At 43.6% G+C, this 22,935-nt stretch overlaps 1 protein-coding gene across 4 annotated transcripts in view; it reads left to right on the plus strand.

Moving 5' to 3' along the window:
* The first annotated feature begins 5,515 nt into the window (after positions 1-5,515).
* Positions 5,516-22,935, plus strand: part of LOC100603747 (SH3 domain-binding glutamic acid-rich protein) — a 70,207-nt gene continuing 52,787 nt past the window's right edge. Inside the window, exons 1-2 of one of the 4 annotated variants that reach the window (XM_030806108.1) lie at positions 5,516-5,584; positions 22,391-22,576. In XM_030806108.1, the coding sequence (XP_030661968.1) occupies positions 22,490-22,576 (87 nt within the window). In that variant the 5' untranslated portion in view covers positions 5,516-5,584; positions 22,391-22,489. Of the gene's footprint in view, positions 5,585-11,248; positions 11,555-22,390; positions 22,577-22,935 lie in introns of those variants that run through there. The other 3 variants (XM_030806109.1, XM_030806107.1, XM_030806106.1) reach the window with 3 other exon arrangements.

Raw genomic sequence — 22,935 nt, forward strand, 5'->3', positions numbered from 1 at the left:
AACCCTGAAATGTTGGATTAGAATGAGAAATGCTAGGTTCAAATACACACACATACACATATAAGGAGGTATATACAGTTACAGATCTACGTGCATCTATATCTATAAATGTATGTGTATGTGTATATGCATATGTATGTATATGTGTGCGTGTATTTTTCCCCTAACTCTGCTCTCTGAGAGGGCCTAGAATCAACGACACCCCAGAAACAATGAGTACACTGTACCATTCTCCACTAAATACCATTCTCTGCTAGAATGAATTGGGGTTCCTTGGAGAAATGGATGATCCTAAGCCTGAGGCAGGCAAGGAGAAGAAAGGCTGGTGTGTATCAAAAGGGCACAGGAGCCAGCTTTAAGAAGCTCTCACTAGTCAAAGATAGGGCAATTTGAACATCAATACCAATAAGGAGGATACATCAGCCTGAGCAACATAGGGAGATGCCATCTCTATAAAAAACAAAACAAAACAAATTAGCTGGGTGTGGTGGCACACACCTATGGTCCCAGCTACTTGGGAGGCTGAGGCTGCAGTGAATTTGATCATGCCAACACTGTACTCCAGCCCGGACAAGAGTGAGACCCTGTCTCAAAACAAAACAAAACAAAATGGGATTTACCATGTCAGAGTATCTCTTCCCAAAGTACTAATCAAATGCAAAGGGAAAACAGATGGCTGTGGAGAAACCTGGCAGATCCGTGCTTGAACAGGTAATCAAGGTTCATGTTACCAGGATGGGACAGGTGACATTCACTAGTGTCCATGGGCACTTGAGAAGATCACAGCACCATTTTTGTGGTCTTTCTGCCACAAGCACAGCCTGTCTGGTTAGAAAAAAACATCAGCCGGACCCAAGTTCAGGGTCTTCCTACTGAATGAAAAGCCTGAACTCTATCTAAACTCTTTGACAAAAATGTTAAATGAACAGAAAAGCTCTTCTTTAAGCTTATAAATGTGGTATTATATAGCTAAGATAATCAATATCTTACGGTTTTCAAGAACATTATTTCAAACACTTTATCTACTTTTATGTGTCCCAATTTTTTGCTTCAGAAATTTTGGGAGTCACTCTAAACATTGACAAAGGAAGGTTATGATTCTTAACACTGATTGGCCTGGCATGGTGGCTCACACCTGTAATCCTAGCACTTTGAGAGGCCGAGGCGGGTAGAACACTTGGGCCCAGGAGTTTGAGACCAGCCTGGGCAACATGGTGAGACCCCGTTCCTAAAAAAAAAAATTAGCCGGGTGTGACAGTCCCAGCTACTCAGGAGGCTGAGCCCAGGAAGTCAAGGCTTCAGTGATGCAGTGAGCTGTGATCGCACAACTACATTCCAGCCTGAGGGACGGAGTGGGACCCCGTTTCAAAACCAAAAAAAACCAAACGAACAAAACACTGATTGAGAGGCAGTATACTGTGGAAGAAAAAAGGTTATGTTCCCAGTTCTGCCAATACAACTAGCTATTAGGCCTCAAATGTCTAAGGCAAGAAATTAGCTGATTTCTCAGTGACATCTAAGGTCCAGTCTAGCACTAAAATCCATAAATGAAATATACCTATATATATCAGCAATTTCAAGTTTATTTGATAACATGAAAATGTGCCACGTTCAAAGTTTGTATGGTTACAGACTAGCTATGCTATGTAGGTTTTGGTAATTTAACAACTTTATATATTTTAGAACAAATGTTTGAATTCACTACCAGACTGACACCCTAGTCACCTTTAGGATAAGAATCCAGGCCTCTCTACTTCCACCAAGTGGTGGCAAATGCAATCTACTGCACTGAGTAAAGGGCTACAACTCTTTACACAAGTATCGGTTTTTAGCTACCCTGACACAACATTCTTTTTAATTTTCAGTGTTTGCCTGATTATTTTTTATTAGGATTTTCATTCTATTTTAATAGAATTGTACTAAAACACATGGCACTTAGTATCTCTTACACATTAGAATGTTCATTTCATTCATTCTTTCAGCACTCATTTGAGTGCTTACCATGTGCCAGGCACTATGTGGGGTGTGGAGATACAATGATGAACACAAACAGCAAATGTTTCTGTTTTTGTGGGCCTTATGTCAGTAATGAACTCATCATAATAGTGGCTGTCCCGAGTGTCTTCAAGGAAGGAGATACAACTCTGTGAAGATAAAGAAACCTGATCCTGACAGCGATCGGGGAAGTTATCCCTGTAGAAGTACTGTCTGAGTTGAGATAGGAAGGGTCAGTGGGAACTAACTAGGCAAGAGAGGATGAGAGGGAGGAGGGAAAAACAATGCACAGAGAGGAAAGAATGCCAAGGCCTGGTGGGTGGAGGAGGCCCATGTGGCTGAAGCCCAGTGAGAAGGGCCAGCGGTTTCAGATGAGTCTTGAGAAGCAGGCGGGGGTGAACAGCTGCAGGGCCTTGGGAAGGCATGTTTATGATGTGGATCATTAATCCAAGGGCAATGGGAAGCTGGCTGTAGGCAAGAGGGAGGCGGGGAGGGATGGCATAATCAGCTCTGCCTTCTGAAGAGGTTACTCTGGCTACAGGGTGAAGAATCGAGAAAAGCCAGAGGGGATGTGGGGACACCAGCTGGTACAGGAGTGCAGCAGGCTGAATGAAGGTAGTTTGGACTTAGGTGTTGACAACAATGAAGAGATGTGAAAGATGCCCAGGAGACAACCTCACCTGGGCTTAAGGATTCACTGGGTGTTGGGGTGTGGTAAGGGTCAAGGAGGAATCCTAGGTACAATGGAAGAGGTCCCGGCTGGGGTTGGGAAGTGGGGTTGTTTGGTTTTGTGCATGTTGAATTGGAGGAGACTGGGTGATATTAAGAAACACTGTCACGCAGCTAGCTGAACCTACGAGTCTAGCTGAGAAAAGGTCAAGTTGGAAAAAGGTGGGAGTCAAGAGCACATGGCTGGAACTTAAAAGCTGTGCGTGTGAATCTGTGCCTTGTGCTAGATGAAGGGGTGCAATGGAGAATAAAATGGGAACAGATGCCGAGCTTTGAGAATCTCCAATATTAAGGAGCCTGGGAGAGGAGGGTGAGCCAGAATGGCAGCAGGGAAAGCAGAAGAGTCAGGGGTGGTCACAGAAGCCAAGGGAAGACAGTGTTTGTAGAGTGAAATGGGGGCAGCAGTTTCAAATGCCACTGAGAGACTGAGCAAGATGAGGCCTGAAAATGTCTCTTTCCTGTTTTTTGTTTTAGCAGAGATGAAGAGGGAGGCCGGACTGGCTGAGGAGTGACAGACAAATAATAGAGGCATTGAATATGGCAGTTCTTTAAAGTCTGCCTGTTGAAAGGGATAAGGGATTGGACAATAACTGGAAACTGAAGGGGAACATGGGGTCAAAGAAGATTCTTTTTTTTCTCTTTTGTGATGGGACACTTGAATATGCTTCAAAACCATGGCAAGGAGCCAGCTGAGATGGAATAGGTGATCATACAGGAGAGGGAATACATACCTGACAGGGCAGAGTTTTTGGCAAGTGGAAAGGGATGGGCAGATTATCTGAGGTCAGGAGTTTGAGACCAGCCTCGCCAACTCAACATGGTGAAACCCCGTCTCTACTAAAAATACAAAAATTAGCTGGCATGGTGGCGCATACCTGTAATCCCAGCTACTCAGGCCGTGGCAAGAGAATTGCTTGAGCCCGGGAGATGGAGGTTGCAGTGAGCCGAGATCGTGCCACTGCACTCCAGCCTGGCCGACAGAGTGAGACTCTGTCTCAAAAAAAAAAAAAAAAGATTGGCTAGGGACCTTAGCTCCTTGAGGGCAGGGACCTGTCACATTGATCGCGGTATCAGCACCCAGGTACTTACTATTCAAAATGATCAGCATACGGGTATCATTTGTCTGCATCTCAGTTTGCCTCTTTTGGTGCTTCTCTAAAAAATAAAAAAGGAAGAGCTTAAACTCCTACATGATTCCTGTCTTTGCGCTGGGAAGAAGGCTCTGGGTTCTTTTGTTCTTCAGGACAGTCCCTTGTAAAGCTCTTGCCATAGTTCTGTTCCAGGGGCACTGTCATATTTATACCTAACAAAGCTAAGGGGTGTCTTTACATTTTTAGCTTGTTAGCAGGATGCTTATATGGCCTTGTTGACCCGGTTTAAAAGTTGCAATTTGTAAAATACATACTGAAAATACTGCACTTTTATCTATGGAAGTTGTAATTTATATAAGGAAATTGTAATTTATATAATCCCTTAAAAAACTTATTCATACGAAATAACAGAGAACGGGGAAATAGCATTAAGACTGTCATGCTCAAGTGGGGGAGCGGCAGGCTCAGGGAAACCAATTAGGAAGCAAGTAAAATAATCCAGGCACCAGATGATGGGGGCCTGGACCAAGGTGGTGACAGTGGTGGTTGAGAGAAATGGTAGAACTGTGAATCTATTCTGGGTGCATTTTGAAGGCAGTGCTGAGAGACTGAAGGTGAGGAAGAGAAAAACAGGACTCAAGCAGGATGCAAGACTCGGGCAACTGGAGGATGGAATTTCCAGCAACTATGATGGGTTAAGATTGTGGGAGGACAGGCTTGGCTTGGGGAATTAGTGAGAGCTATTTTGGACGAGCTGTTTGAGACGCCGTAGACAGGCAGCTGAATGCAGGGGTCTAGTGTTCAGGGGAGGGGCGAGGGCTGGGAATGCACACACTTGGGGCCCACTGGCATTCAGATAGGCTCTGAGTACAGGAGACTGGATGAGTTCATCTAGGGATTGAGTGTAGACAGAAAAAAGGCTCAAGCTCACATTCAGCCGTGAAAAAAAACTGGTCTCTGTAAAAAGTTAACCATTGGCTTAAGTGTGGCAACGAAACGTTAACACGCTGAGGGGAGGGTGTGGATAAAGTGCCCCGAGGCTGGGTGAGTAGGGGACAAACACAGAGAAGACATTTCAAAAGATTTAGATTCCTACGAGATAGGGAGATGCCAGCGCTGTTAGAAAGAAAAACTAATCCAAAGCAAAACAGCAAGTAAACAGAGGCAAAATCGCAGGTCAGATAGAAGATTCAGACAGAAAAACCCCAAAGTTCCCTCGGTAGGGCGGCAGTGAGATCGGCCTCCGCCCCCTCGCCAGACCCAGGCGCGGCCCCGGGCGCGCTCGGTCACCTCGGCCCAGGCTGTCCCCCTGCCCAGGGGGCTTGAGAGTACGTGTGTCGCCGGGGCGCCCGGTCACTGCAGAGCCGGGATAGCTGTTCCTTGGCAGACAGCGCCGCGAGGAGGAAACGGCGGGGTGCCAGCGAGGCAGGCAGGGGCGAGGACTGAGTGACCGGCGATACCGGAAGCCCAGAAAGGCGTAGCAGGCGGGTCCGGAAGGGACCAGCGCTGGGGCTGTAACAGGGCAACCGGCTGCGGGGTACGACGGCGGCAGCAGAGCCGTTACCTGCTCCGCGCTGTTCCCGCGACTGCGCCAATCCTGCAGCGCCGGCGCGTCGCCATGGAAACCCGCGCGCGGGGCCTCCTGGGAAGCGCCGGCCTGCGGGGTCTGGGAGTGCGCATGCGCACTCGGGCAGCAGTCGCCGCGGCGGGGAGGGGCGTCCTGGGCCTGGAGGTCAGTGTGGCCTCGCGTTTGTCTTCGGTGGCTGGAAGTGAGTTGCTTGTATAGACGTCTGTAAACGAGCCTCCTGCCGTCCCTGTTCGGCCCCGGGGACCCTGCCTTCCCCCGTGGCCGCACCGGGAGCGAAGGAGCCTGTCGTGCTTCACGCGCTCTGGCGCTCTCCCGACCTCTTAAGGCTCTGCCAGCCTTAGGTGACTTGAGTCAGTAGGTGGGTGTAGACCCCTGCCGGTAGGCTGCTAGGCAGCATGTAGACGCCTGGTCAATGCCTGGGAAGCACAGTTCCCCTATTAACCCCTTGTCCTAAAGACGATTTTTTTGTTTTGGTTTGGTTTTTTTGTAAAACAAAATCTGATGACAAAACAATGCATGTTTGGCATAGAGAATTTAGAAACGTACAGGCAAGTCCAAAGCAAAAGTCAAAATCACCTAGATGATGGAGTTATAGGTGTTTTTTAATGACAGCATAGGAATTTGGCATAATTTAGGAAGACTTACATTGTTTCCTTTTGCTTACTTTTTTTCCTGCATCAAAGCCTGTTGAATATCCTTGCAGATGGATCTTTGAGGTCACCCCTGACTGTTTCCTTAGGATAAATGCCTACACGTGAGGTTGCAGGGCCAAAGCACATGCTCACTTTGAGGCTTTCTAAAGGTAGAGGGAAACTGCCTTCCAGTAAGTGTCCCAATCCTTGGCCCGCATTGGAAATTCTTTTTTTTCTTAAATTTTTTTTGCCCATTTTATTGTCAAAAATTGGCATCTTTAATTGTATTCACTTCCTTGTTAGTAGGAAGAATAGACTTTTTCCCATATCTTTAGTGCCATTTGTCCTTATTGTGTGATTTGCATTTTCCTGTCTTTTGTCCATTTTAAAACTTGACATTCATCTTTGTAAAAATTGGTTTCGTAAGGACTTTTGATGCTTGAAAACTTGGCTTGTGATATACGTTGCAAATATTTCCTCAGTTTGTCAGTTACCTTTACTTTTGTTTACAGTGTATTTTGGTGTTTGTGTAGAGTCAAGCTTATTACATTTCTCTTTATAGTTTCTGCACTTGGTTTTTGTATAAAAGGAGAAACAGGTGTTTTTTTTCGAATTGACTTTAATCCTGCTTTGGTAGAAGTGGGTTAGGACAAGCTTTCTCTCCATATCACCATTTCTTCCTCTAGAAATGCATGACCCACCCCGAGTTTTGGTGGGCCATGCATTTCTAGAACTCCTTAGGTAAGGAATTGTCCGTATAAGATGGGTGCTGGTTGTTTTTGATGGTGGTGGTGGGCGGGGCAACATCTCCAGGTAGGCAAGCAGTAGACAAATGTCACTCTAGACTTGACATTATGGAAAGATGGGCTGATGCTTGGTGGCTGATGGTGGTCCCATGACAGTAACAAGAGCGGAGTTTTGCCGTTGAGGGAACATCCAACCCTGGAGCTCAGGACTGGAGGAATTGAAAGGTAGAGTTTCCTTAGAGTGGTTTCCTCCTCTTTTATACCAGCTTTTCCCAGTCTGTAGACATGATAAGTCACTCTGCAAATCTGCCCTTGAATCTTTCTTTGCTTTTGCTATTTTTTTTTTTTTTTTTTTTTTGAGACCTATCACTCTGTCGCTCAGGCTGGAGTGCAGTGGCGCCATCCCAGCTCACCACAACCTCCGCTTCCTGGGTTCACGCGATTCTCCTGCATCAGCTTCCTGAGTAGCTGGGATTACAGGTGTGGGTCACAACACCTGGCTAATTCTTTTTGTATTTTTAGTAGAGATGGAGTTTTGTGATGTTGGCCAGGCTGGCCTTGAACTCCTGACCTCAAGTGATCTGCCCACCTCGGCCTCCCAAAATGTTGGGATTTCAGGCGTAAGCCACTGTGCTCGGCCTTTGCTTTTGCCTTTGAAGGGGTGTTCTTTTCTGTGTATACAATGGAAGGAGAAGAGCCATAGCCTTTCACTATTCTGGTGGCCATCTCCATCATGCCACATAATAAGCATAGCCTTTATTTCTCTATATTAGGTTCTTAGGTTCCTAGGGATGCCGTAACAGATTACCATGAACTTAGGGGCTTAGAACAATAGAACTTTATCTTCTCACATTTCTGGAGGTCAGAAGTATGAAACCAAGTTGTCTGAAAGTCCATGTTTCCTCTGAAGGCTCTTAGGGAGAATTTTTTGAGTCTTCCAGCTTCTGGGGGCTCCTGCTATTCCTTGGCTTGTGGCAGCACCACTCCAATTTCTGCTTCCATCTTCACAGGGTGTTCTTCTCTGTGTCTCCCTGTCTTGTCTTCTTATAAGGACAACCAGTCATTAGACTTAGGGCCCACCCTAAATCCAGGATGATTTAATCACAAGACCCCCCTGAACTGATTACATCTGTAAAGACTCTATTTCCAAATAAGGTTACATGCTGAGGTTTGGGTGAACATGAATTTTGGTGAATCATATTCAACCCACTACAGTTATTACAGTAATCATTTCCATCATTCTACATAATAAACATGTCTTTATTTGTCATTTTAAGTTATCTGTAAAGTTATGTATATCAAAACATATCATCTGGTATCATTTATCATGAGATCATCTGGGGGTCTCTATGAAGTTTGTAGCCCAGTACCTCATGTCTTTAAATCAAAATTAGTCAAATCAAAAAGTGATGTTATTTGACTTGTTAAAATATACTCCAACAGACGGACAAAATGAACTCTTGTTTCCTAAAATGAGATACACCAAAAACAGAATGTCCTACTCGGGAGGCTGAGGCAGGAGAATCACTTGAATCTGGGAGGTGGAGGTTGCAGTGAGCTGAGATCAAGCCACTGCACTCCAGCCTGGTGACAGAAACAAAAAAACAAAAACAAAACAAAACAAAACAAAACCCCCAGAATGTCACAGCCAGAAGGATGAGGGGTTAGTTATATATTTTTGCATTATTAACTGCTATTAAGTAAGCAGAAACCAGCTTCGAAAAAGCATAGCCAACACAACTTCAGCTGGAAAATTTCCAAATGACCCCGATAGACTGCCTGATGCCAGCCAATGGAAACATTCCCTCCCTCAGTACGCGCCCCCCCCCCACCCCCAAACGCCTTGCGGACCTACTACAATTCCAGTTGGACAAAGGACTGGTCTTATAAACATTCTTTATTGATAAACAGCTGCAGACCTCCAGCCAATTTTGGCCAGCTTATAGAAATTGCGCATAAAATGTCTTTGTGCCCTATAGTTTACCTGTTGATGTAAAGAGCCAAATTCTATCTCATTTTAATGCTAGAACTCCACCCCAAAGTGAACATGAAATGTATGATACATATATGTTTACCCACTGCACACATGCCTGAATTTCCTTATAAATATTAGTAGATCCTCTGCAACCTTGCTCAGTATGTATGTAAGGCTGACTCTATAAGACACAGATACCAGCTCCTTCCTCCCTTCTGCAGCATGTGCATTTTTGGTTTTTCCTGTATTCCCCAATCTGCAGGTTGTATCTCCCCCTAAAAATAAAATCTCCTTTCCTTCCTCCGTGGATCTCCTGGTCTTTGTGAACAGACGTTAACAGCAAGCACTGGAGATGTTGAATGGTTGGCTGCCTGCATCTTCACTAAATTATACAGCTTCTTTCTGAAGTGGATTTTGTGAGTCAGGGGTTCATTGAGCTTTATTTTAAGATGCATTTGGAATGTTCGGTATTCCTGTTAATTATGTTGAAGCTCGTTTGTGTCATTAGTGTAATAATACATTAGAAGAAATCTTTCAGCTGGAGTTTTCAGATTTTTAATTTGTACATTTTTATGGTCATTTCGAAAAGAATAAACTTAAAAAAATTCATAGTGAAAAGGGAGACTAGGAATTTGAGGGTAACATCTCAGGAGCTTTCTCGTGTGGTGTGGAGAGGAATGAGTGGGGCTCAAGTCTTGGATATGCCATTTCCTATTCCCATCATCTCTAGTTCTATGTCCTCATGGTGAGTAGGCATAATAATGGAACACAGTTTTAGGGTTCTTATACAGGTTAAGGGAATGGCTTATGCAAAGCACCTAGAGCAGATCTGGCACATGGACAACACCTACAAATTGTTAGCTGTTATTTGAGTAGGAAATTAATTTCTCCCCAGGGTTTGCAGATGGAGGAGGTGTCATTATTGAGGGCAGTTTTCACCTGATATAATCAAGAGATGCGTATTCTCTAGAGCACATGAGAATCCAGCTATAGTTTATGTTACTGACTTACAAAGTCATTAGAAAATATGCCCCCACTTTCTTCAAGAATATTTGGAGAAATATGGCATGCTTATGTGGCAGACTTTAAGGTGTGAAAATATATAATTGTATGAAAAAATAATACGTACTGTAGAAATTTTGAAAATGCAGAAAAGAAAAATTAAACTGATCTGTAATCCTTGGTGTGCTTTAAAATAAAATTTATAATTCTACTGACTTAAATTTGGGGAACCATTAATCATCTTCATCAAAGACCTTATTTTTGGAGCAGCTAACTTTACATGTTGAAGCCAAAAGTTAAATGTTGGTAGTCACCTCAGTCATTCATTGTGATATAGAGGCATTTAAGCGATATTCCGGGAACTGGGATATTCCGGGGACTAGGATGTCTTTTCTTGTTGCAGGCACCTACGTGAGGGGGTGGGAAACATGCCTTCGGGGCTCTGGGACTCAAGTGAAGAGGGAGTACAGAAGCCTGGGAGATTCCTCTCTGCTCCAGAACGTCGGTGCTACCCAATCCATGATGAGCAGCAGGAGATTTTAAAAAGGGAGCCAGAGAATAGACAGAGAGACAGTAAGAGACTCAGTTATCTAAGAGAGCTAAATATCCCCCAAGTGCTTCTTGAAAAACTAGCCCTTTGTCCCTAATGCCCTTGATCTTGATTTTGAAATCTATCAGAAGAGTTTGGGTAGCTGGCATTTGGGCTTCTTTGCTAGATTTTGTATTCGTTTAATTTAATTTGTTTGTTTGTTTGATTTGGTTTTGTTTTAGAGATGAGGTCTTGTTCTGTCACCCAGACTGGAGTGCCGTGGGTGCGATCATAGCTCACTGCAGCCTCAAACTCCTGGCTAAAGGACTCAAGGGATCCTTCCACCTCAGCCTTCCAGATTATTTAGGTTTTTTTCCAAGGACTTTAAAATAGTTAATAAGCTTCGAGTCAGTGACAAGTAAATAAAATAGTGAGACAATTGGCTTGTTGCAGTCATGAGTATTGACAAGCCAGCGGCTATTTCCCTGCCTCCCTGGATGTCAGTGAAACTTTAGATGGCCCATGGCTGGTCAGTTTCTGTTCTTTAGGAGAAACAGGTGGGAAAGAGAGGGCACTGGAAACAGCCACTCTTAAAGGGATTTCTATTGTATGACAGTTTACTTAAAAATTTTTTTTTAGCCTGCCAGGAAAAAAAAACAACAAAGTTGCTCTTTACTTAAAGGCCTCTGTGGCCATTCTGACCCTTCCAGTTTATTTGTTTGCCAAAAGCCCTGTAAACCCAGCCTCCTCCTAGACTGAGGTGGTGTTTCCTGGGCTTTTCCAGCTCCCAAGAGCTCCTCCCTCACTTCTTTCGCCTCCTGCTGCTCTGTTACCGGGGCCCCACCTCCCTTTGGCCCAAGGCATCTCTGTACAGGTCTCCGATTGGTGCACAGCACAGCCTGGCCTTTTAGGGACTGTTGTCGGGCGTTTAAAGTGATAGGGAAAGGGTCCAGTGGCTGCTTTTATCAACCAATCAAATATTTTCATGACAGATCCCAAAATATTCCTGGGCCAATGGAGGGGGGAGCCCAAGATGCCTCTGCTGCTCCTTGGAGAGACAGAGCCTCTTAAGTTGGAGTGGGAGTGCTGGAGCCCAGTGGAGCCCTGGGCTGCCGCCAGCCCCGACCTGGCACTTGCTCGCCCGTGTCACTGTCAGGATTTGTCTAGCGGCGCATTCCCTAACAGGGGTGTGTTGGGGGGAGTCCTCTTTCCAACTGTCGAAATGGTTATCAAAGTGTTTGTTGCTACATCTTCTGGGTCCATAGCGGTAGGTGTCTGGTGGACTCTTTCTTCCTATACTCTTTTCTGAATAACTTAGGGTTGGAAATATGGCCAACGTTGGCCTTCAGTTTCTTTTTCGCGTGTAGTCAGCTGTGGCTCTGCAATAAGTATGTGCGCCCTTTGCTTTCTGCATTTGATTTCATGGTGATGAAAAAGCATGGAAAGGGTGTAATCTGGATGGTTGGGTGTGAAAAGGGATTCGAGTAAGGAGGCATGCTTGACGCTAGAATTTTTAACATGTGGTTTGTGTTGTGTTGCCTTGTGAATATCATAGAAGCAGGGACTTTTTTGTGTGTGTTTCTGCCATTCATTATGCAAGGCTTAAACTAATTTAAAATTGTAAATAAATGATACTTTGTGTAACACTGTTTGCAGCGGATGATGAACCAGATTGCTAAAATGACTCTGGGGTGTAATCACTTGTATATGCCATGCAATGATGTAACCATACTGAAAGTGTAAAGTTAGCATGTGTAATACATTGTTTGAGGAAACTGATGTCACAGTGGCCAGAGCAGACGTCTCTCAGGCCACAGTTATAAACACTCCAGGCATTCAGACGGCCCCAAAGTAAGAGCTGAAAGCCGACCTTCCTAACAGTGCTTTGTCTAATTTTCTCGAGAGCATCCACCTCTTCAATTCTGGCCTTCATTCTGTGCAGGCTGGACCTGCCGTAAGAAATAGGGGTGATGGGCCGGGCGCGGTGGCTCACGCTTGTAATCCCAGCACTCTGGGAGGCCGAGGCGGGCGGATCACGAGGTCAGGAGATCGAGGCCACGGTGAAACCTCGTCTCTACTAAAAATACAAAAAATTAGCCGGGCGTGGTGGCGGGCGCCTGTAGTCCCAGCTACTCGGAGAGGCTGAGGCAGGAGAATGGCGTGAACCCGGGAGGCGGAGCTTGCAGTGAGCCGAGATTGCGCCACTGCACTCCAGCCTGGGCGACAGAGCGAGACTCCGTCTCAAAAAAAAAAAAAAAAAAAAAAAGAAAAAGAAAAAGAAATAGGGGTGATGAAGTGACACATATCTCTTTGGAAATGGGTCAGACTTTGATTTTAGGCTTGAACCTATATAGTGTCTGTCTGTCTGGTCCTGATATTTCGACCAGCATTTTAGCAGCAGTTAGGAAGGCTGTGGAGAGAAAAAACAGTTTTATTACACCCAAGAGTTAGAGACCAGCAAGGCGGCTGTTTCCTTTTATATCTAGTTTCTGGAGGATCTCAGGTTTCAGTTGGGATTTCAGCAGCCACTCTGCCAGAGACGGTACCCAGAGTAAGCCATTGGCTGGGTGAAGACAGCCGCTGAGTGCCACCACTCCCAGCCCCGAAAGTTCATGAGGTTTCCAGAGAGGGTGAGAAGAAAGCTGCCCCTTCTGCTAAGCACAACTGAGCAGCGATTGTTTTAGTGATCTCTAGAACAAATTAGCCGAAAAAGATGAGAACACTCTCCAAATGTGAAACTTTGCAAAATCTTTTGTGGCTGTTGATGACTGCTGAAACTTTGAGTTGATCTAGAAGGAGTAAATTTTTTGACTATTGGATAAAAAATATTTTTTTTTGGGGGGGGAAATAGTTTTGGTGGGCTCTAAATATGTTGTTGACGCTCATTGCTGAAAACTTTACCTCTTACCTGCCAGTCCTCCATATAGTCTGTAGACCTGGTCTACGTATTCTTCAGAAGACAATCAATAAGTTAATGGATCTTTAAGGTTTATTTGATGTCCTGTGTTCTTGAAGTTTGGGCCCCTAATTTAGTAGCTTCGGATGACCTGGAGAGGCAACGTTCATCCCAGGGTCTTGGAAAAGCCTAGTTAGTTTTGGTTCCCTAAGCAAATGTTTCAGTGCCACTCGTAACTGTATGACCTTGGGAAAATTATTTCACCTTGTTGAGCCTCAATTTCCTTGTCTGTAAAATGAGGATAAGAATAGTGCCTACCTCGTAGTGTTGTCATGAGGACTGATGAAATGATGTGCCCTGTGGGTGCCCTGCATGGTGTCAAGTGTTTATCAGCACTCAAGAAATGTTCTAATGATTAGTGAATGTTATTTATACTTACTAGCTACTATTAGTTAATATTAGTTGCTACTATAATTATTATTAGTTACTGTTAATGAATATTAATTGGGATTTCAGTTATAATTATTGGTTACTATAATTATTAGCTAATATTGCTTAGTAGATTGGGGTCTATGATCAGTATGTGTGAGAAGAATTTTCCAGAGCCACATACACGGGAGAATTTCTGTCTTAGCCATAAGAATGAGAATTGATTATCCCCACGGTGTCAGTGCTAATGATTTTTCATGGGTAGAGAAATTTCACTCAAAAGCTTCTTGGCAGGAAAACCCCACAGTGGCTTCTTGTGCCCATGCTACTGTGTGGCAGTCAGTCTGCCAAGCCTTTCCTGCTTATTTCTTCAGGCTGTACATTTAAAAAATGGATTCTTGCCTGACACCTCATCAGTAAGGGCATTCTGACTTCTGTTGGTTGAATGAAATAAATGAGAAAGGAAAAGCAAATTGTAATCTCCTTATGAGGAATTAAATACATGCAGCTGTGTATTACATCTCAATTTTAATAGTTGACTTCAAAGAGCTGTGGCACATTTTACCACGTTCTGGACGGATTTGGGTTAAGAGACCCTGGGGAGCAGGAGAGGGCGCGTGACTTCTAGGACCCTCCTCTCTTCCAGAAGGCCACAGTGGGGTAGGGGGGACAAAGGGAGAGAGGACAGTCCCTGCTGTCTCCAAGATGCACAGCCCCTGGAACCGATCTTTAAGGACAGATCCTCATAGTGGCTCTTGGGCTTCTCAGTCCTTTCTCCGTCTTCATTGACAGTGTAAATATCGTGGGAAAAATATGACTCTTGATTAGATCGTTGAGTGTCATTCTTGGAAAATTCATTCATTTATTGGAGCCTCAACATTGTTATAAAATAGCCGTCCAAATACCTACCTAGATGGCCCATGTGACAGTGCACTGGGATGGTGGTGTGCTCTGTGGTGCCTGACAGTGCAGGTTTTCAGCCTAAGGTACAAAATGCTTTTCCATGCATCATCTTCTTCAGTTCCCACCAAAACCCCGTGAGGAAGGCATTGTTACATCCAGTTTGCAGATGAAGAAACTGGAGATCAGAGCCCTTGCTCAGAAAGCAGCCTTCCAAGCTAGGATGGAAACACAGGTCGTCTCTGGCACGAATCCAGTGTGCTTTATACTACAGTACAGTGATCTCAGTTGGAAAGTCTCCTAACTGTACAAGACAATAAACGAGAGGTGCCAAGTGAGTGGCATTAAGAGGCACTGCTGTCAGATCACTCTGACACAGTCTAGTAGCTAACAGTGCCTGGGTGACTTTAGGACAGAGAACAATACTTTCTTGTAAGTAAATGTAACAGGACAGGAAAACGGAGCTCTCTGAGTCTTCACTGAGGTCCCAAAGGCTCCAAACAATGACACACACCCCAAATACCCCCAGATCCTGTAGAGCCACTACTCAGGACAGACAGTGCAGCCTGGGGGGCCAGCATGGGCCATGGCACCCTGGAGGGTGGAGAAGGGGCAAAGGGGGAGAGGTGAAGAGTAGGAGTGTGTCCGTGATGGGAACTGATGAGGCGCTATGCACACCCCTCCCTCTGGGCCATAAAGAGAAGGATTCTTCCAAGAGCTGCTGCTGTGTCCCTGGGAGTCAGCTCAGCAGGCGCTGTGAGGAGCTGCACTTTGTAGGCCCAGAGGAGCTCCTTGATCAGGGACCCTGCAAGGGGGAGGATTTTGGAGGGGAGGGGCACCATGCTAGAGCCAGGGCATAGGGGTGCAGCAAGATGACAGTGCCAGCCAGGTTAGCTCATATGCTCACTCCCCTCTTCCCTCCTCTCACCTGGATCCTAAGACCCTTTTCTGCAGGCTCCCAGCCCAGGCAGAACTCAAGTGCCCTGAATAACCTGATGAGCAATGCATTGGGCCCTGTTTAAATGACTGGTGTTTGGGGGATTACAGGGGGCAAACAGATTTCATTTTTCTTCTTCTTTTTCTCCGTTTTTGGGGATGAGGGCTGAGAAATGGCACTTAACACAATGCCATGCATCCAACAGTCCCACAATGGACCTGGATGCAATTGCCTGTCTTGTGAGGCTTAATCGTAAGCATGGTCTTCCCCTCCCATTGTCTCCATCTCTTTTTGCCTTTCTAATAGAAGAAACATAAGTCAAGACTTTTGGAAAATGTTTCATCTATTCCAAAATTTAGAATAAAATATAGCTTTTTTCCCATCCCACATCAAGCCCTGAGGCATGGTTGATAGAATGGAAATAATGTTGGTGAGGTGGCCTGGACCTGGGCCAGCTGCCTCCCAGGCCGATTTGTGCTCCCAAGAGGGTATCTTAGAAGGCTTTGGAAAAAGAGCAGACAGGGATTTGGACCGAATAAAGGAGTTGCCTTCTGAATAGTTAATTAAAAGTAAAACTGCCTAAAATGAAGGCATCTCTACTCTTTGAAACAGCAAAGTCATCTCTGAAAAGATGTAAGAGAATAAGTGCTTTATAAAATGGTATGAATAGTTATGGACAGGTTGGAAAAGATGTGTAGAGAATGTGATTAATTAAAATGATGATTTAGTCCAACAGCCTGTCATCAGGTCTGATGGGATTTTGTAATGTTGAAAATTCAGCCGTGAAGCTGTGGAATTTGGAGCAGTTTCCATGGGGTGGGGGTGCACAGCTGTGGTGGGGAGCACGCACCTCCTCCTTTGGTTCTCATAGGCCTGATCCTGGGGAATTACCAGAGTCCATATGCCAGAAGTTTAAGAGAAATTCTATCATTCCGCACCTTTCTGTCTGTCTATATTTCTTTGTCCATGCTTGCCCCAAACTGCAGTACTTTTGTTGGCCTGAGTCTTACAGATTCAGTAAGTGTTGTGTTGTGGCGAACAGAGCCTTTAATTTATTGATCCAATGTTTTTAGTTCCATTGTCTTTTTTATATTGATGGTATAAGTGTTAATTAAATTAAATGTGTGATTACCATTTATATAAGTTTATATGTGATTTGTATACTTATTTATATAAAATTTTATGATATATATTGACTGTCAATTTTGTTTTAAAAATTAACATAGTAAATATAAAATTTTAAAAATTAAGAATTACTTGATATTAATTTATATTGTATACTTTATATACCATATATAATCAAATCACCATCAAGACCAAATTATATATAAATCATATAAATTATGTATATTATATAAGTTATATTACATATTATATAATTTATATAAAAATCTTATATATAAATATAAAAATCTTATATATGATTATTAGATATTATATAGTTATATATAAAAGTCTTATATATAATATTATTATGATATAGTTACATATATAAATCTTGTTATATATAAGATTATTATAATATAGTTACATATATAAATCTTATATATAAGATTATTATATATTATATAGATACATATATAAATCTTATATATAAGATTATATATCATATAGTTATATATAAATCTTATTATATATAAGATTATTGTATATTATATAGTTATATATAAATCTTATCATATATAAGATTATTATATATTATATAGTTATATATAAATCTTATTATATATTATATAGTTATATATAAATCTTATGTATAAGATTATATATTATATAGTTATATACAAATCTTATATATATGATTATTATATATTATATAGTTATATATAAATCTTATTATATATAAGATTATTATATATTGTATAGTTTTTTTTTTTTTTTTGAGACGGAGTCTCGCTCTGTCGCCCAGCATGGAGTGCAGTGGCGCAATCTCGGCTCGCTGCAAGCTCCACCTCCCGGGTTCACGCCATTCTCCTGCCTCAGCCTTCTCCGAGTAGCTGGGACTACAGGCGCCCGCCACCACGCCTGGCTAATTTTTTGTATTTTTAGTAGAGACAGGGTTTCACCGTGGTCTCGATCTCCTGACCTTGTGATTCGCCCGCCTTGGCCTCCCAAAGTGCTGGGATTATAAGCGTGAGCCACCGCGCCCGGCCATATATTATATAGTTATATAATTTGGTCTTGGAGGTGATTTGGTTCTAGGGTTTAAGTATCCAGATTTGTCTTACCTTTCCTTATATTATGAAACACCCAGCCGGGCACTGTGGTTCTTGCCTGTAATCCCAGCACTTTAGGAGGCCAAGGCAGGTAGATCATTTGAGCCCAGGATTTTGAGACCAGCCTGGGCAACATGGTGAAACTCCATCTCTACCAAAAATTAGCCAGACATGGTGGTGTGCGTCTGTAGTCCCAGCTATTCGGAAGGCTGAGGTGGGAGAATCACTTGACCCTGGGGAGATTGAGGCTGCAGTAAGCCAAGATCGTGCCACTGCACTCCAGCCTGGGCAACAGAGGGAGACCCTGTGCCAAAACAAAAAAAACAAGAAACAAAAAACCCCAAACAAAGAAACACCCTGACACCCTATACATGAGTCATTAAATTTGGCAAAAGTGAATAAAATAGATATTTTGGTTTACATGTCTCTAAGAAAGGAGTTGAGTTTAGTTAAAAGAGGGTTTACATCCAGATATTAGATTTTGGACAGGCATGTACCTTTTACAGCATTTGTTTGAAACCCTCAAAGTGTAGTCCTTCTTGTAAACAAGGCACATGAAAATGACAAGGGGCTCTTGTGCTCTGTAAAACATTTTTGTGAGTTGTTTTTATATGAGATGATACTCTATTCAGAAGACTTTAAGAAAATTGAGATGTGAGATACTGTCATGTCAAAGAAAATATTTAAAGTTTATTTATTATGTATTATTTTTATTTTTTTTTTTAAATTTGAGATGGAGTCTTGCTCTGCTGCCCAGGCTGGAGTACAGTGGTGCAATATTGGCTCACTGCAACCTCTGCCTCCCGGATTCAAGCGATTCGCCTGCCTCAGCCTCCTGAGTAGCTGGGATTACAGACGCGTGCCACCCCACCCAACTACTTTTTGTATTTTTAGTAGAGACAAGGTTTCACCATGTTGGCCAGGTTGGTCTCAAACTCCTGACCTCAGGTGATCCACCTACCTCGGCCTCCCAAGATGCTGGGATTACAGGCATGAGCCACTGTGCATGGCCTAAATCTCACTTTTTTTTTTTTTTTGAGACAGAGTCTTACTCTGTCACCCAGGCTGGAGTGCAGTGGCGTGATCTGGGCTCACTGCAACCTCCGCCTCCGGGGTTCAAGTGATCCCCCCGCCTCAACCTCCCAAGTAGCTGGGATTACAGACATGCGCCACCACACCTGGCTCATTTTTGTATTTTTAGTAGAGACGAGGTTTCACCATGTTGGCCAGGCTGGTCTCAAGCTCCTGGCCTCAGATGACCTGCCCGCCTCAGCTTCCTAAAGTTCTAGGATTACAGGCCTGAGCCACCGTACCTGGCCAAGTTTTAATCTTACTCTTAATAAATGGCCATACTTTTGCCTCATAATCCTGAGTGCATTCTATATCTATATTGTACCAATTAGTTCTGTACTTTTTTTTTTTCACCCAAACAAGCAGTTTAAGAATCTATTCACATGAAGGACTTGGCACAATGTCTTGTGCAAAGTAGAGAGTCACTAAATAACTGTTGATTGATTATTTGTTTTATTACCCTTTCTTTCTCCTCCTTCCCTCCCTCTCTCCCTACCTTCCTTCCTTCCTTCCTCCTTTTTTCTTTTTCTTTCTTTTTTTTTTTTTTGAGACAGAGTCTCACTCTGTCGCCAGGCTGGAGTGCAGTGGCATGATATCTGCTCACTGCAACCTCCGCCTCCCGGATTCAAGCAATTCTCCTGCCTCAGCCTCCCAAGTAGCTTGGACTACAGGTGTGTGCCACCATGCCCAGCTAATTTTTGTATTTTTAGTAGAGACAGGGTTTCACCATGTTGGCCAGGATGGTCTCAGTCTCTTCACTTTGTGATCCGTCCACCTCGGCCTCCCAAAGTGCTGGGATTACAGGCATGCACCGCCATGCCTGGGCCTTTTTTCTTTCTTTCTTTCTTTTTCTTTCTGACAGGGTCTTGTTCTATTGCCAAGGCTGGAGTGCAGTGATGTGATCATAGCTCATTGCAGCCTCCACCTCCCAGGCTCAAGTGATCTTCCCACCTCTTGAGTAGCTGGGACTACAGGCATGTACCACCACCCCTGTCTAATTTTTAAATTTTTTGTAGAGATGTGGTCTCTACAAAAACTTTTTGTAGAGGCCCCATCTTGACAAAAATTTGTTTGCCCAGGCTGGTCTTGACCTCCTGGGCTCAAGTGATTCTTCCGCTTTCAGCCTCCCAAAGTGCTGGGATTACAGGTGTGAGCCACTGCACCTGGCCTGGTTACACTTTCTGTAAGTTTCTCCCTGTGGTTATTGAAATGGGGTCCACAGAGCCTGCTGTAACTTATTTGCCAGTGTTTATAAAAGATGGCATCACACATTTTCAGGAGTGAATTCTTTGAAGAGAGAAAATTGTAATTGCTTTTGTAATTGTTTATGGGGAAGGAGTTCTAAGTTTGAGAGATGGCCACGTTGGTAAGAAATGGCTACTGGCAGATATGGTCATTACATGTTACACAGGTAGAGAAAGGACATTCAACCATGTTCCCTTAGGTGTGGCTGCACTGAACTCAGAGAGGAGCCAGGTGTGAGTAGGAAAGGAGGAATCTGTGGGAGAAAAGTTTTGCTGTGTGGCTTTTTTATGTGCTGGGAGAAACATCCTCCAGCTTTTCCTAGCCCCTGCTTGTGCCCTTCCCCTCCAATAATCTCTATGTGAGCTTTTTAATCTCCTGTAATATTTCTAAAGCTACTTTTAGTTCAATGTGACTAATACTCTTATTTTCATAACTGAATGAAATGCATTTTAGTGTGGGTATACTTGATATTTGAATTTCATAGTAAAGTATCTTTTTAATTTTAGTTTATTATTTTATTTTATTTTTTAAAAATTAAACTAAAAAAATTTTTTTTGAGACCGTCTCACTCTGTCGCCCAGGCTGGAGTGCAGGGCTCACTGCAACCTCTGCCTCCCGGGTTCAAGCGATTCTACTGCCTCAGCCTCCTGAGTAGTGGAGATTACAGGTGCATGCCACCACGCCCGGGTAATTTTCGTATGTTTAGTAGAGATGGGGTTTCACCATGTTGGTCAGGCTGGTCTCGAACTCCTGACCTCGTGATCTGCCCGCCTCGGCCTCCCAAAGTGTTGGGATTACAGGTGTGAGCCACCACACCCGGCCTTCTATTCTTCTTCAAACAAAATTTTTATTTTAAGAGACAGGGTCCTGCTTTGTCATCCAAGCTGGAGTGCAGTGGCATGATCAGCACACTGTAACCTCAAACTCCTGGGCTCAAGCAATCCTTCTGTCTCAGCCTCCCAAAGTGCTGGGATTATAGGCGTGAGCCACATTGTCTGGCCTCTTTTTTCTCTTCTTTGGCTTTTCCCAATCCCTTGTCTTCCCAATTCTGATTTACTTTTTGGCCATTAACGCTTTGCAAAAAATTAAAAGTATTTTGAAGACTGCAAAAAAGATACGAGAGCATCTCTATTCCAATTAGGTCATGTTAAAAGACAACATTACAACTCATCTAGTTTTGTAGATTTTTTTTTTTTTTTTTTTTTTTTGTGACAGAGTTTTGCTCTTGTTGCCCAGACTGCGCAATCTCGGCTCACCGCAACCTCCGCCTCCTGGGTTCAAGTGATTCTCCTGCTTCAGTCTCCTGAGTAGCTGGGATTACAAGGCATGTGCCACCACGCCCAGCTAATTTTGTATTTTTAGTAGAGATGGGGTTTCTCCATGTTGGTCAGGCTGGTCTTGAACTCCTGACCTCAGGTGATCTGTCCACCTCGGCCTCCTAAAGTGCTGGGATTATAGGTGTGAGCCACTGTACCCGGCTATTTGTAGATCTTAATTGGCTTTTGTGATTCCAGAATCTGGTAGCAGTCCAGACCAAAAAATGGTTCACGAAGCTCTGCCCCACCACACATGCAGGTTATATTTATCGCCAGAGAAAAGGAAATGACATTCAGAAAAAGGGTGTGAGGTACAGACAGCTAGGTTGGGTTCTAACTCAGTATTTGCCTTATTTGAAAGTGGTTTGAACAGTTGGCTGCCTGTGATTGGCTGAAGCTTGTCTGCTGTCATTGACTGCAACTCAGCTCTGGTTACAAAGGCAAACTTCTAGTTAGGTTTTCAGTTTATGTACTAAGCTGGGTTGCAGTTCATTACCTAGGACTCCTATGGAGTCTTCTAAAGCCCAAATTTAGTTTTAACAGTTGATTATACAATAATTAATTAATTATTTATTTATATTTTTTTGAGATGGAATCTTGCTCTGTCACCCAGGCTAGATTGCAGTGGCATGATCTTGGCTCACTGCAACCTCCACCTCCTGGGCTCAGGTGATTCTCCTGCCTCAGCCTCTCAAGTAACTGGGATTACAGGCGTGTGCTACCGTGCTTGGCTAATTTTTGTATTTTTAATGGAGAGAAGGTTTCAGCACGTTGGTCAAGCTGGTGTCAAACCTCTGACCTCAAGCGATCCACCTGCCTTGGCCTCCCAAAGTGCTGGGATTACAGGTGTGAGCCATCGCACCTAGCCTGATTCTATAATAATGTAAGCATTGATAATACTAGAATTTCAGAATTTAGATAGTCATTTGGTTGACCCTTTATAACAAAGAAGTGTGATTCTATCATTTTCCTTGTTTGAATACTTAACAAAATTATTTGTGTTGTATAGTACAACTAGAGAAAGGATTTAATTTTTGTAAATGTAAGCAAATATTTTTCATAAACAGCCTAATATTTCTCTACTCTTGACCAGATTAGGAAGAAACAGCAAGAAGTCGTGGGTTTTCTGGAAGCGAATAAAATCGACTTTAAGGAATTAGATATTGCTGGGGATGAAGACAATAGGAGGTGGATGAGAGAGAATGTTCCTGGAGAGAAAAAACCTCAAAATGGGATTCCTTTGCCTCCCCAGATCTTCAATGAGGAGCAGTACTGTGGGGTGAGTATGTGCTTCTATTAAAAATCCTGCTGTGCGTGTGTGTATTAGAAATTTTCTAGCCGGGCGCGGTGGCTCACGCTTGTAATCCCAGCACTTTGGGAGGCCGAGGCGGGCGGATCACGAGGTCAGGAGATCGAGACCACAGTGAAACCCCATCTCTACTAAAAATACAAAAAATTAGCTGAGCCTGGTGGCGGGCGCCTGTAGTCCCAGCTACTCAGAGAGGCTGAGGCAGGAGAATGGTGTGAACCTGGGAGGTGGAGCTTGCAGTGAGCCAAGATTGTGCCACTGCACTCCAGCCTGGGCGACAGAGCAAGACTCCGTCTCAAAAAAAAAAAAAAAAAAAAAAAAATTTTCTA

This window comes from Nomascus leucogenys, chromosome 25 (genome assembly GCF_006542625.1).
Source record: "Nomascus leucogenys isolate Asia chromosome 25, Asia_NLE_v1, whole genome shotgun sequence".
Classification (NCBI taxonomy): domain Eukaryota; kingdom Metazoa; phylum Chordata; class Mammalia; order Primates; family Hylobatidae; genus Nomascus; species Nomascus leucogenys.